This window comes from Mustela putorius, unplaced genomic scaffold (genome assembly GCF_011764305.1).
Source record: "Mustela putorius furo isolate JIRA1106 unplaced genomic scaffold, ASM1176430v1.1 tig00000179_pilon_pilon_pilon, whole genome shotgun sequence".
Taxonomy (NCBI): domain Eukaryota; kingdom Metazoa; phylum Chordata; class Mammalia; order Carnivora; family Mustelidae; genus Mustela; species Mustela putorius.
This window is the reverse complement of record NW_025421305.1, coordinates 831,888-846,849: the sequence shown is the minus strand read 5'-3', so window position 1 is coordinate 846,849 and position 14,962 is coordinate 831,888. Positions and strand designations below refer to the sequence as shown.

The 14,962-nt window shown below is 35.6% G+C and overlaps 1 protein-coding gene across 5 annotated transcripts in view; it reads left to right on the top strand.

Moving 5' to 3' along the window:
• TDRD3 (tudor domain containing 3) overlaps positions 1–14,962 on the top strand; it is a 164,663-nt gene that overhangs the window by 148,355 nt on the left and 1,346 nt on the right. For all 5 annotated transcript variants that reach the window (XM_045076600.1, XM_045076601.1, XM_045076599.1 and 2 more), the window contains one exon: positions 11,613–11,738. In XM_045076600.1, the coding sequence (XP_044932535.1) occupies positions 11,613–11,729 (117 nt within the window). In that variant the 3' untranslated portion in view covers positions 11,730–11,738. The remainder of the gene's footprint in view (positions 1–11,612; positions 11,739–14,962) is intronic.

The following is a 14,962-nucleotide window of genomic DNA, read 5'->3' as shown; positions in this document are numbered from 1 at the left end:
ATTTTTTAAAAAGTTGATTGTTTTACCGTAATACTTTTCAGAAAAGTACATATTCAGTGTTTGAAAAACCTAAGAAAATCTCCCGACTCTGTAATACTTCCTAACTTGTCCTTGTTGTCATTGTTCCACTGTCGCTCTATGGACAAGGAGAAATAGCTTCCTCTTTAACAACAAGAACAAAACACATATTTAACAGGGAATAAATATTTAATGTGTTCTCCCTTTGTATAAGATGATGAGCAAATTACTCTCAAGCATTCGTTATCAGTTTCTCTAGCCTGTGTTGAATATCTAGAAATTATTATAGGAAAATATAATATATTTAATGGCCTTAATTAGACTTAATTAGATCAGGTCACATACACTGTATAATTTTCCTTTACCTAAGTTGACAGAGATGAGTTTCTCTCCCTTATTATTCTTGGAGAAAATCTTTGTGATTCCTTTCTCTTAACCATCTAACCGTCAAAAATGATTGAGAAGGTCTCCTAAACTTGGAAAGAGAATTTTTTTTTTATAGAATAAGCTAACTCTTGATATACTGAACATTTTGAAATCTCAACATGAGGAAAAGAAATCCATAAATTTAAGCATACGGGGAGTAATTTATATTTCTATAACAGCAAGATGATATTTTATTTCTCTACTAACACTTTGAGGTAAAGGGAATAAATGGTTGAGAATATGAAAATTAGAGTCCTTCTTTTTAGAACCTGATTATAATTAGAACACTTACCCACCAGGCACATTGTATAACTCTTGACCTGCATTAATCGATTTAGTATCTACACAGAAACCTATGAAATAATTATTAGTATTCCCATTTTACACACAAGCAAAACAACAATTATAGTTTCAGAGTCATAAAGTAACTTGCCTAAAATCATTGAGTTAGTAGGTTGCAGAGCTGATATTCAAGTTTCAACCTATTAACACCATAGCATGTGATCCTGCGTTTTACCTGTAAATGAAGATAAATGATACCAAACTACTTGAGATTTTTGTGTGAGATTAATGAAGTAGTATATAAAAATATTCAGCATTGTAGTAAGTTTGTGCTCAGTGTGTGATATACCAATTGAATTAAGGTATCTTTCAAACATTTAGTTCACTCAATCTTAATTCTTATGAATTTAGAAAATTTTAAATTAAGAAATGAAGATGTATGTGGTACAAGTATCAGCTCATATTTCTCAAGAGGCTAAACAGCATTTTCCATAGGGCAGAGAAAAATCAACCTACTCCTTTAACCTACTATTCTCTTGCTAGGAGAGTTTAATCTCACACCAAGACTCTTTTCATCTTCTAAATTTCCCTGGAATCTGGTTTCAAGATTAAATGACATTTTAGTCATCTATTTAGGTGCTACCCTTTTAGATGGTAGTTCTCTAATTTTCACTATGGGAAAAAAAATCAAAATAACTTGTCCAAAAACTGACTTAAATGTTATAGTTATTCAGAATAAACCAATGGTAATACTGTGCCAAAATAATATATCTTTCATTAGTATATGGGTTTCAACTGTGGTTAAGTTTAAGATTTAGATTTAGATTGGGAAAACAATTATTTTCAAATACAGAATGACACAGACCGAGGAGCAGGTTGTAGGGATTTTACTTGATGACAAGCTCAATACGAACAAGAAGTGATTGGGCAGCTGCTAAAAACATTAAAACAAGGTTAGATTACACTTTCAGATTATACAGAGTTTGCTCATCACGGGAAATAATAGTATTATGTTCCAAGCAGACCCTACTTGGAATGTTATTCTGAAAACTAGGTTACATAGAAGAGTAAATATTAAAATGCATAAAGGAAAAGATGATCAGGATGATGGGTGATTCTGGAAATAATGGTATTTGACAAGTGATTCCAAGAGTTGAGTCTTTTAATTCTAGAGAATAGAAAACTAATACTTGTTCTAAAATGGCTTTTAGTCTTTCATATGGGAAAGGAAACAGGCTCAGTGAGAAAATGTAGGTAGAAATGCAGATTTGTCCTTTGTTGTACAGGACACAGAGCAGTGGAGTTGACTGCCTGAGGAAGCCTGAGTTCCTCTCACCAGAGTTCTCTGAAGGTGGTGGGTGGATCTTGAACCGTGGACACCAGATCACTGGCTCCTGGGCTACTTCACATTTCTAAAACTGTGGCTTTGCTAACTAGCCTGTTAATTGATAAGGGTTTCTAAACATCTGTTATCATTATGTTTCACTAAAGAGAAATATTTTTAGTTCATTATGCAGACTTTGTTAGTGTGGATTTTTAGGTGTGAATGGAATTTAAATGGAGAATGATGTTCGTCACATTGGGTGCTATCTGCTTTAAGATTTAAATGTTTAATTCTTTTCCTATTAATCTTACGTTTCTTTACTTTCACTAAGTGGGTGAAAACATCAGCAGTGGTTTTATTTCTGTGTTGTTAGGCATGACAGTTCCTTTCTTACAGTAATAAAAAGCATGTCAAATCACGTGTCCCATCCCCGCTCCAGCCCTCAGCACTTTTTAATGGCAAAGATCTGGTCTGTATTTCATCAATTTGACATGAAAGGTTTGTTTTGTTTTGTTTTGTTTTGTTTTGTTTTTTCTATCTCTGTTTCTTAAATCTGTATTGCAGGTCACTGTAGCATACTGTAACCACTCTCAGGTGGTCAGTTATAATATCCACTGGGCTGACTTTTAGAGAAAGAAGTAGTTTGGCATGATGGTGCAGTAATTATTACTTTCAGACAAAGAGTGAGTTAACCTATCTTAAATTGTGTTAGCCTGCCCATTTAAGATGTAGAAATTATATAAATTATGAGAGTGAAATGATAACCAGTTGTGATTAATGCTCATATGTCTTAACCATAAAATATTCTAAAATACATTTGTTCAGTTAGCATATTTAAGAAAGCAGTTGTTTTTGCGAAGATAATTTGTACGCATTGACCTGAAAACGTAGCAACATAGATAGGCATTTTCTATTATTAATCATCATTGCTGTACTTCCACTTTTTAAGCAGTGTTTCTAACTGGTTCCTTTTTATAGCATTTACCAAAATTCCAAGGGTATGATCTAAAAAGGCAGGATATTCAAAGAGGTTGATCATGTTAACTTATTTTTTGCTTCCTCTTAAAATATTCAGATTTTATGCAAATAGTATCTATAACTTTTGATTGATTTCAAGAATGCTTCTTTGCCCTGTACCCCTGGGGATAAAAATATATGTTTATAAAAAGATAAAAAATTAAAAAAAAAAAAGAATGCTTCTTTGCTAATTTCCTCCCCCCTTTTTTGTTCTATCTGCCCTATCTGTAATTTAAAAAAAAAAAAAAAGAGGGGTGCCGGGGTGGCTCAGTGGGTTAAGCCTCTGCCTTTGGCTCTGGTCATGATCTCAGGGTCCTGGGATTGAGCTCTGCATTGGGATCTCTGCTCAGTGGGGAGCCTGCTTCCCCGCCCCCCCCTCTCTGCCTACTTGTGATATCTCTCTCTGTCAAATAGATAAATAAAATCTTAAAAAAAAAAAAAGACCTCCTTTCAAAGAAGCAAAACCAATGGTAACAATAGAGTGTTTTAGAATATTAAATTATTAGTTTTAGTGTATAGATAGTTTGTTTTTTTTTTAATTTCCTTAGAAATAAACAGAGAGCAGGTACAAGAATCCTTGCATTGGCTCTTTCATTTTTTCCAGTTGCTTTTCCACTTTCCTTATCTGCCCAAAGCAATTTGAGGAATACTTTAGCAACAAACTTCCTGAATTTTAACAGTCTATGGGTCTAGATAGTTTGATTGAAGTGGGCATCTATATTATATTGTCAAAGGGTTCTTTATTTCAGAATAGTAGACAACATAGAAGGCTTATTTCGTAAACCTTTTATAGGTATTACCTCCTACAGCTCCCCATGTAAACCTCTGAGTTCATTACTTTTTTCTGTGTCAGAAAACTGGGACCAAGAGAAGTTGAGCAATATGCTTAGAAGTGATAGAGTCTAAACTCAGACTTAGATCTGACTGAAGAGACCAGAATTTCAAATACCGATGTCATGAAGTGTATCTCAAGGAAATCTTGTAGATTGGCATATTTGGGAGCAGGATACTCTCTCTGCCTTGATTTCTAGGCAAGCTTTTGGAATCTGTTTAACCTTCAGCTGAAATAGTCAATGAGTTTTAAAGAGGTGTATGTTTTCAGAAAACATATATTCATTCTTTGGACTTAGTATTTCAACAAAGATTATGACCAATTAACGATGTTTATGCTAGGACAGAGGCCTCAGGGCAGACGCCATCCATTTACTTGAAAATGTTCTTGAGCTAGCTATCAGAATTAGATTAGATATAGATCAGAATATAGGATTAGATTTTGGAGTAGATAGCCCAGGGGTCTTATTCAGGCATGGCCACTTACATAACTTTGGGTAAATTATCCTGAGCCTTCTTTTCTTCATCTGTAGAATGGTGAGCTGAAGTAATTCAAAGCATTGTTGGAAGGATTAAATGAGATATAATGCAAAATGTCAGACACATAGTGGAATAAAGATTCATTCCCTTTTTCTCTGTTCCAAGTTTTAGGTAAACTCAGGTGTGTTTTTGAATGAAAGAGTATACTTTTATCATTTGCAGTTTAATAAGGGTAACATGATTACTAGCCTCTTTTTCATATTATATTTTCATAGTTAAAGTATGGATGCAGCCTTTTGAAGTTTAGTTCAATTTCCTTGGGTGCCTAAGCTGCCAAAAATACCTTGTTTACTCTGTGTTAAAGGGTAGTTAGTCTTAATGATATTAGAGAAAGGACTGTGATGCAAAGTATTGTGTATTTGTTCACAGAGCTTAGAGTAGAATCTTTGAACTAGGTATTGATTTCCTAATGTCTTATAGAATCGTTAACAGTTTAAATTTTTATGTAACTCTAGAAAATGTAGTCTTCTCTGAAAGGAGAAGATCAGAACCACAGTGAAATGTCTCACAGTTATGAAATCCTGCATGATACAGGAACAAAAACATTGTGTTCTATCAGCCATGCATTTTGTAATGGTTGTTTAGTAATTAGATTTTGAATCAGATTTTTTTTGGGGGGGGGGGGTCATCCAGAATCAGTGTTTTTCTTTTCTGCTGTAAAATATGTGGTTTAAATAAAATATTCCTGGACATGGTACATGTTAAAGAGATGATCTTAGATCTGCTCTGAAGGGGATACTATAATTCCTCATTATATTTTATTCTCAAATGGTATCTTATTTTACTCAAAGTTTCAAAAACAAAGAAATAAGTATTATAAAATTTACTTATTTTGGTTATATGTAATGACTTTCTCATATGTTAATAAAACCTGCATTCCCTCTCCCCCACCCCACCCCCACACTTAGGTATGTTTTTAATATCAGATAAGACATTTAGTTCATAGAAGTGGAAAGAAGGGTTTAGGTTTTCTCTGTGGTGGAAGGCAAAGGTGAAAAGGCTCTGCGCTCAGAGTTAGAGGCCTACGTTTCGGTTCCTATTCTCTCACCACCTCGGTTTCTTCCATCACTCAGGTTAGTCAACCCAGCTAGTTGCTAGAGTACAGTAGAGGCTGAAGTAGGTGAGGTTTTAATTTTTGTCCCTTAGGGGGTTACAGAGCCTGGAGGGACTGAGGAAGGGAAAACCAAGGCGATCCTGCATGCATACACTCACTTAACCTCGGCCCACCTACTTTATTTTGAAATTCCATGTAAAATCTCATTTGAAAGAAGAGTGTCACATTTACCCAAAATACAAATAATAATAATAATTTTTTTTAATTTAATCTGCTCAGATTATCTCCAATTTCCCCTTCCAACTCTGAAATTCGCTGTAACTGTATTCCTCACCCTCTTGACCTGGGAGCAGAGTGAAGGGCAAACAGGACTATGCATCAGAAGACCTGTGTTCTCCCTCAGGTTATGGTACTACTTACTTGAACAAATAATCGTTTCTTAGTTATTTGGATTACCTTTCTCTACAGAAACTTCCAGTTTTATAGTTTGTGGTTCTAGACTACCACAAGCCTGGTTTATTTTGTGATAGAGCTATAAATATTCACTTGGAACATATTTCTTAAATGAGAATAATTGGTAAACTAAAGTTCAGCGTTGGTCAGAATACATGATTCTTGTGGGCTCAGGTGTTACCTGTAACCTTCACAGAAAACAGAAGCTGATCCAGCTTTTACTTTCAATTTTAAGTTACTCTGATATAGTAGAATATTAGTATAATTGATCTAAAACAGATTACTTAAAAATATTTTAAGTTCTACTTTCTGGGTCCATTACATGATTTTTTTTTTCTTTTTTTGTTTTTGAATGGGGCAGAGATACCTTATTTCAGTGTTTGGACTGAGACATAAAATCAAAGGTCAGAGTTTTTCAGTGGAGACGAAGAGGAAATGTTATGAATATCCAAGGTATAATCAAAATTAAGCACAACCTAGAACCAATTCAGAAAGCTCAGTAAACTTCAAAGTGATTTTCACACATTAATTAATTCTCTTGGCATCCCAAGGATGAAAGGAATTTAATTGTCGTGTTCTAGTTGCTGATAACCACAGGAAGAATCTGAATGGATTGAAAATGTGTCATTTTAAGAAGGCAGGTCAAGATATATTTCATCAAATATTAAGGACCTACTATATCATCAGCACTATACGAGGCACAAAGTATCCCACTGACATGGCCTGATTTACAGTCTATTTTTTTAATGGGCTTTGTTTTTTTAAGAGCAGTACCTCTGAACAGAGGGTACAGAGACTTTTCCTATGCTCCCCGCACTGCCCCCCGCCCCAGCTTCCCACATTATCAGTATCCCCCACCAGGGCAGTGCTTTTATAGTAACTGATAAATATACACTGACACATTATTGCTCAGGGTCCATAGTGTACATTAAGATTCAGTGAGTTTGGACAAATGTATAACATAACACCTATCGGGGCGCCTGGGTGGCTCAGTGGGCTCAGTGAAGGCTCTGCCTTCAGCTCAGGTCATGATCCCAGAGCCCTGGGATCGGGCTCTACATCTGTTCAGCAGGGAGACTGCTTCCTCCTCTCTCTCTCTGCCTGCCTCTCTGCCTACTTGTGATCTCTGTCAAATAAATAAATAAAATCTTAAAAAATAATATATATATATTATATATTATATATATGTTATATATATATATATATATATATATATATAACACCTATCTACCATAGTAGTATCATAACAGAATGGTTTTACTGCCTGTGCTCTCCCTGTTCATCTCTCCGTTCCCCCTAACCCTGGGCAACCACTAATCTTTTTATTATCCGCATAGTTTCGCCTTTATTACATGATGTTTTGGGAAAGCAAGGTTGTCTTTAACTTTTGCTTAGCTTTTATATTAAAATCAGTTTGTATTTCTATAAACTAACTACACTAGCTCCTGAGGCAGATAAAAGGTGGCCTGGAAATTCACAGAGTAAGTAGCTCATATGTGAATCACTGAAGGAGATATCTACTCATGAGTATTTCATTATTCAGAATATCCTAAATTTCAAGGCTTATTGTTGAGATCACACAGAATGCAGTTCATATACTGGATTATGTTTTTGTAACTACTACACAAATTCTGTTAGAAGGGACTGACTAGAAGAAACATTCTTAAGTTGCACACAAAATAGCTATTAAAGGACACATGACAGTATTAATAAGTTTTTCTAGTTTTTTTTCTTTTTTTTTTTTAATGAAGAGAATGGCCATCCCTTCTCCCCACTCTCACCAACCAAATAATCTCTGATTGTCTCCTCACAGAGTTATAGCCATGGGAAAATGCTGAAGCAATTTAAGGCAAGATAATATGAATGTGTCACTGGAACAGAGGAAAATGTAACATTATGGGCAAATAGAGTCCTCCCTCCCCAAAAAATTCCATAGAGAATTTGGGTCAGAGTTCAGGCTTTAGAGACAGAGGCAGAAGAAAAGTTCCAAAAGAAAAAGTGGAAGGGTAGCAAACCCAAACTTCCTGAATTTCAGAATTATTTTCCAGGCTGCCCTGTCACTTACGAGTAGGAAGTTTCTTCCTCCTTCATTGGCCTACCAGGGTTTCTCACTTGGGCACTGTTGGCATTAAGACTCAGTGATTTTTTTGTTGTGTGGGCTTTTTTGATGCTTAGCAACATCATTGGCCTCCACCCCTGGTCTCCACACCTTAGATGTAGTAACAGCTCCCCCACATCCTAGCCCCTCAGTTTGTAAGAACCAAAAATATCTCTAGACCCTCTAGATGCCAATAGCACGCCTCAGATGTGGCCGCCAAAGATGTCACCAGGCAATGGGGGAAAAAATCACTCCCAGTTGAGAACCGCTGACCTAGCACATTCCCTCAAATACTGGTTTGTACACTTAGTTGCACTTCACCTTGAAATATGAGAAAACCCAACTGCTATTTAATGTTACGTACCTTTTACTGAGATGGGTTCCAGGTTCCAAGTGACTGACTTGCAATGAGCTTTCGTACCACAGCTCACTTATAAATGAGGGAGTATGTATTTGTCTGTGTTCTCACTCCAGATGTAGTATACACTGAAGGTGATTCACAAAACAATGTTGTGACCTGTTGAACATGTTTTATAAATGAAGTTGTACATCTCCTTTATGCATTGGTGCTGCGACTCTTCTGTTTTCTTCAAAATATTTCATTCATGCCTAATATCACAATGATTATTGCATTTCGTATCTTCTCATTAAAAGGAACAATAAATTAGTAAATATTGGTATGAAAAGAGGGCACATAGATACTCAAATTTTAGTTATTTCGTGTTTTTAAACCGGGTTTAGGTGGTCAAAAGTCTGAGTCCCAATAAAATAGTTCTGAATCTCAAAGGTTGGATGAAGATGACATTGGTCAGTTTCATTTTATGAAAGGTATCACAAGTTTTTTAAAGTATCTTGCCTGAGAGCCAGAAACAACAAAATGACCCCAGTCTGGACTCTTCCTTGAATAAGCCCTGTGATATGGGAAAATGAGTTCACCCTCAGGCTTTAGAGATTCCTCATTTTCAGATCGATGGGGATGGACAGTCTGTATGGCCTTCCAGGACTATGCCAGCTCAAACAGAATGTTTGAGAATAATAACAGAATGTTGTTATTTTTCTTTTTTTTAATTTTCAAGATTTTTAAAAATGTTTGTGAACTATAAGATTTTTAAATTTTTAAAAATTTTAAATCTGTTACAGAGTAGCGATACCTAAAGGAAGAAGATAGTTAGAAGGAAAAAATAGGTAAATGCCATCAAAAGAGGACTCCAAAGAAACTCGTCCATTAATATTGAGCTATGTATTACATAAAATGGAAAGAGGTACTCATGCAGTGCTAACAATTACTAGCTATGGACTATAGGAAGTAGTTTCTATGGGTGACCAGTTTTGCCCTCGAGTATCCTGCAAGAGAAATATTTAAAAGTTCAAAAAGCAAGGCCATGCCTTTGACAATAACTGAAAACCAACCAAGCTGTCAGAATCATTTTTATTTTTTCTCCTACTTTGTATAAAAAGATTGTGAAGACATCAAATAATGTGAAAGAAATCTCATGGTCAGTCATCTTTATAAAACCATTTAATTGGCTCTGGCTAGTACAGTCTGTGAATCTTTTAAACACAGTAGAGATCGCTTTTCAAATACCAATGCCATATTATATAAGTCCAGCTCCCTCCCTCAGCAAATGTAGTTTCCTACCTTTAACAGTGTTTTTTATTGATAAAGGATAGATTTTTAGATGTCCTCTAGCCAGTTCTGCAGCTGAGTGTGGAGGAAAAAAATTCAAATTCCTGAAATAATTACTTCATCTACTACAGTAGCAAATATATTTTCATTCTTCTCAGTTAAATGCAGAGCTTCAAATGTTGTCATGTTATAAAATTAAATCGCTCCTTTTCAAATTTAGCTATAATATTTGACAATCATCATTCAGAACAGCAACCAGAATAATGAAAAATAATTCTCTACTTTCCTGAACACTTTTAAATTTTTCTTCCTGCATTTAATTGCTTTACTAAATTATAGACATAATACCTGACACTTCTAACCATTTTGAGGCTGATTGTTAATGAAAGGGGCGTAGAGAAAGCAAAGCTAATCTGGAAGTTTTTCTCTAAAATGTAGTTATTGAGTGATGTTGATAGATTGTCACATTTCTCCATTCTCTTATTTAGGTGATGATGGCCCCTAAGGATGATCACTAATTTTTGGCTGTTGGTTTATTTCTTCAACATGCAGACTGAGATGTAAAGATTTAAGCAGTTTCATCTGAATCAAAACCCAGGTTTACCTTACAAGTATCAGGGCAAGGTCACAAAGTTTTCCTGGGCTTCAGTGTCCTTTGTATAAAATGAAAATAATGGTTTTTTTTCTTAAGAATACCATGGAGGATGCCTAATAATGAGAGTTATGTTCGTGCCACATATTAAATATCATTTCTGAATGATGGGATTTGATCAAATTATCTTAGCATCTTTCTGCTTCTCTCAGGTAAAATTGCGGTAGTTGGGTTGTAAAATTTGAAGAATAGAACTCAGTCTCTTGTATAACTTCATATGGTATTAATAGGGTCAAAGGAAAGCAATCTTTTGGGAAAGAAGGTTCAGAGATAATGTGAGGAGGAGGAGAAAAAAGTGGGATACATTTCCAAAATCATGCAAATGATTGTGCTCTGCTGATTCAGTTGGAATTTAAACCCTACTTTTGAAATAGATGCTGTTTTTTCCATAAACAAAACTGAGAGCCAGGGTTTGTTTGTTTGTTTTTTTTTCCTGTCTTTAAAAGAGAACATAGTTCATAGCTGCTTTAATTTAAAAAAAAATACTAAAATAACAGGGTGGCAGCACTCAGTAAGAAACCAGTGTGGCTTTGGCTACGTTTCTGTTGCTTCTAAGTTCTTTTCAAATATTATAATTAACTGTATTCTTTCTGCTACTTAATCTGCTTATCCTAATTTTTCATGCTATTCCTTGAGCTGATCGATCTATCCCCTCAGTAAGAAAGAAAATGAGAAGAAAATGGTTTGTGTCTTACTGTGGCCATTGCTATGTCTTGCATGAAGCTTTCTTTATGTGTAAATTGTATTTCCTCCTCATTCCAATCCATTATTTTTTCCTGTCTCCAGATGTAAGGTTCTTAACGATGTTGGAGATTTCATCAGATGAGGACAGACAGCTGGTGAACGTTCTCTGGCTCTTCAACCCCTTTTCCATCTTACCAAAATCCCTTTCCATGACAAATACCTAGAAATACTAAGAAGCCCAAATATTCAGGAAAATTTTTATTATAATGCTTGCTTTTCTGTGATTTCACCCCCTTGTGTCAAGTCATTTGGTGAGATAATCATGCTATTATGTGGAAATAGTTTCCTCCTCTAGAATTAAATTTGATTCTAATCTTACCACTGTCAAGTTCATTCTTCTATTATCAAGAACCAAAGAGTTTTAACAATGTCCCTGCTTTTTTTTTTTTTTTTTTCCTTCCCCTTGCTTCCCTCTGTTATAAAAGTTGACAGATGTGAATCCCAGGGCAGCTTAAGAGGGCATATCAAAATCAGCACCATAAAGTATTTAACTTAGGAAACTTTAGCTATTCTGAACATGTTTAATTCACGACTCTTTACAAATAGGAGGAAGAAGGCACCTATGACCAAACGCTTGAGTTCCGTAGAGGAGGTGATGGCCAGCCAAGAAGATCCACTCGGCCCACCCAGCAGTTTTACCAACCTCCCCGGGCCCGGAACTAATATGAGAAGGTAAAATTGGCATTGGGAGATGGCATCTATGTTGAATATGTAAATATGTTAATAATTCATAATAATATAATAGAAAAAACTGATGTTTCAAACCTTTCAGTTATGAAGTATATAAGATTATACCATGGCTACAATCTACTTTTCCACCAAAACTTTCCCCACAAATGCTACCCCTAACCCTATTTTTTTCTCTATACCTACTTTCTTCTATTGGAGGTGATGCCAATCAAGTTTGAAAGCAGGAAGAAAATAAAAGGAAACAAAGGACCAGATAATCACCAACTTGAATAATTAAGTTTTTTATTATTTAATTAATTTCAGTCCTTTTTAAGAAAGACGAAATGTTTTCATAGTGTATCTTCAGAAATTGGGTGAAGATATTGTGATTGCTTATAGAGATGGGATTTGGGGGCCCTGTGCTATTGATCCAGAAACTTTCATCTTAAAGTTTCAGGGAGTTGCTCTCTGAAATCATCTTCAATAGGAAGGTTGAGAAATAGAAGAAAGAAATACTTTTGTCATCTTTAGTAACATTTCTATTTTTTTATTTATGCTAGGACTTTTGAATATTTTGAGAGTTTTCCCATTACAGCTTTTGTTACATATCACTCAAAAGACTATGAGAGTATTTTAGACTTAACTGTATCTTTTTTCTCAGTTTCTTCTTCTCACTAACAAGACCATTGAGAATTTTTAAGAAATTGTTCTCAGTTTCTCGTTTCAGCTCTTCATTTTGCTAAGGCTGTTATCCATATTGTTTTTTCCCCCTGCTAAGTGACCTTCTCAATTTTTCAAACCAGCTGTGGCTTTTTAGCACTTGAAATGCAGCTGGTCTGAATTGAGATGTGCTATAAATGAAAAATACATATGAGATTTTAAAGACTTAGGAAAAAAATACCAATAATTTGTATTGTTTATATATTGAAATGAGACTATTTCTGATAAATTAGAGTAAATAAAATATGTTACTAACATTCACATCACCTATTTGTACTTTTTTAAATGTGACTAATGGAAAACTTAAAATCGCATATGTGTCCCACATTATATTTGTGCTAGGCAGTGCTGTTCCAAAGTCGTAGATCTCCTTCAGCTTTCCCAAAGCTCGTTCACTGGTTACAAATTAGCTCTGTCATCTTAGTGAAGGAATGTTTTCTTCTATGTTCTAGTCATTAGCTCCTTATGAAGTAGTCTGCCTGGAGCGGAAGTCCCACGCTATCTGACTTCTGATTTACCCCAGTGGGCCAGAGTGGCATCTTCTTTGTCTTACCACTGACTTTCTTCGTGTTTAATACAAGGCCACTGAGTAAACACCCGGAACCTACCGTCCAAACTATCACAGAAGGACTGCTTCACGATGTTGGGCTTTTTTCCGTAGCAAGCACTGACCAGAGCAGACTCCAAGTATATGTAAGGACTTCCACAACTTTACATTGTGTGAGATTGAACATCCACTTTGAACATAAGTTCAGGGTGCTTAAAATTAAGGTGAAGGAAAACTGGAAATTCCCTCATAGCTTATTGAGGGCTTTTAAATTGGTTAAACCAATGTTTTAAAATAAAGCCAAAGGTTCTCAACTCCCTGATTGCCCTAGGTTGCCTAACAGTGGATGCAGGACTAGGACTTTTCAGCGATATCCCAGGCTGCAGGGTAGAAGGTGGATAGGGCCTGGCAGGGCTGGAAGTAGAAAGGCAGTCGTGAGGGTGGGTAAGGCTGCAGCCAGAAGGCTGGAACTCCCATCCTCTCAGCCCTTCTTCAGTTTAGACTTCCACAGAAAATATCCTCTGAAAAAGAACATACTGCTTCAAGTAAATCAGAAACCGTAGCTCGTCAATACCAAATACTATGATGCAGGCTACTTCCAATCAACTGAAACATCACAATGTCAGTGGTTTTCTCTGTTCCCTAAGTCAAATCGCTTGCTGGCTTTGAATTGTACTGTTGATGTGGGAAATGTGTGACAGAGATTTTAGATTCCTGACATTGATAAGAAAATTAATTTACTCTGAAAAATAAATAAGCAAAACACATGTGCTCTTGGTTGAAAAAATTAGTAATTTTTAAATTTTAATTTAAACATGAAAGATTATGAAGTAGAATTTTCTTTTTGATATACTACCTTTGAATGGGAGGTTCACCAATAATAAGAATTATACCTTTTGTTCTTGAAAATATGTTATTCTTGAGAGGAAAGATTTTTTGTTTCCTCATTCCTGGTTTCAATTAACTTAAGTGTTTAAAAAGATAACACATTGTAGCCCGCCATTTGATTTCCCAGCAAATATAAGTATGAATTCTAATATGTGCTGGAATTTTTCTCAGGTTTTGTTATCTAAAATTATTCAGTATAAGAAACACTGAAGGCACTTTCTGTTCTCACTTAAAAACCCTAATTTCATAGTCATACTTTTTTTTTATAATGTTTTGGGTACTTTTCTAGATGATGAATGACACATAGCACCTGTTCAGTAAATGTTTATTAAATTAGTATATTCTGATAAAGTTTTTGGTGTGAAATTTACACATTCTTTGATTGTCCTAAAAAAGTTGTCTTTCAAGCCCTTTATCCCACCACCACCTCCTTGCACGTGCATATATACTTCACCCAAGGTGGAGAGGAATCTGGACTCTACTTGGTACTAAGCACATTAATTACTAGCAAAAGCAGGAGATGCCTCGGAGTCCAGGATGGGTGAGAGAAGGAGGTGTTGAGGAGCAATGTGGGGAAATGGGCCCAGGTCTAGGACAAAGTGGTGGTAAGTCAGATCTGAGCCATGGAGGAATGAGGGCCCAAACTCCAAACTTCTAGTTCCTGGACTTGTCATAATCATCTCAGATAACTCATAAATATGAGCCAATATGGATAGAAGAAATATACATAGTTCTTTAATCCATGAAACTGGCCCAAACTATATGCATTTGAAGAGGTTTCTGATGCGACTGGAGTCCTGGAAACTGGATACCAATTAGTAGGGGCAGGTCTCAGAAATAAATTGGAAGCTTCATTTTCGTGGTGGAGTAGAGTCCCCTGAAGACATTCTAAAGGCCAAGGAATGCTTAAAGAGGGGAAGAAGCAGAGTTCACAGCTTCAGCAGATGTTCGGCATATGTATTGGTGGTGACACAAGAGTGTAGCTTTAGCTATATTGGTAGCAATGAACTTCAAATTAGACTAATATGATCAAACTTAAGCTTAGGCAGTATTGCTGTTGGATATTGGATTA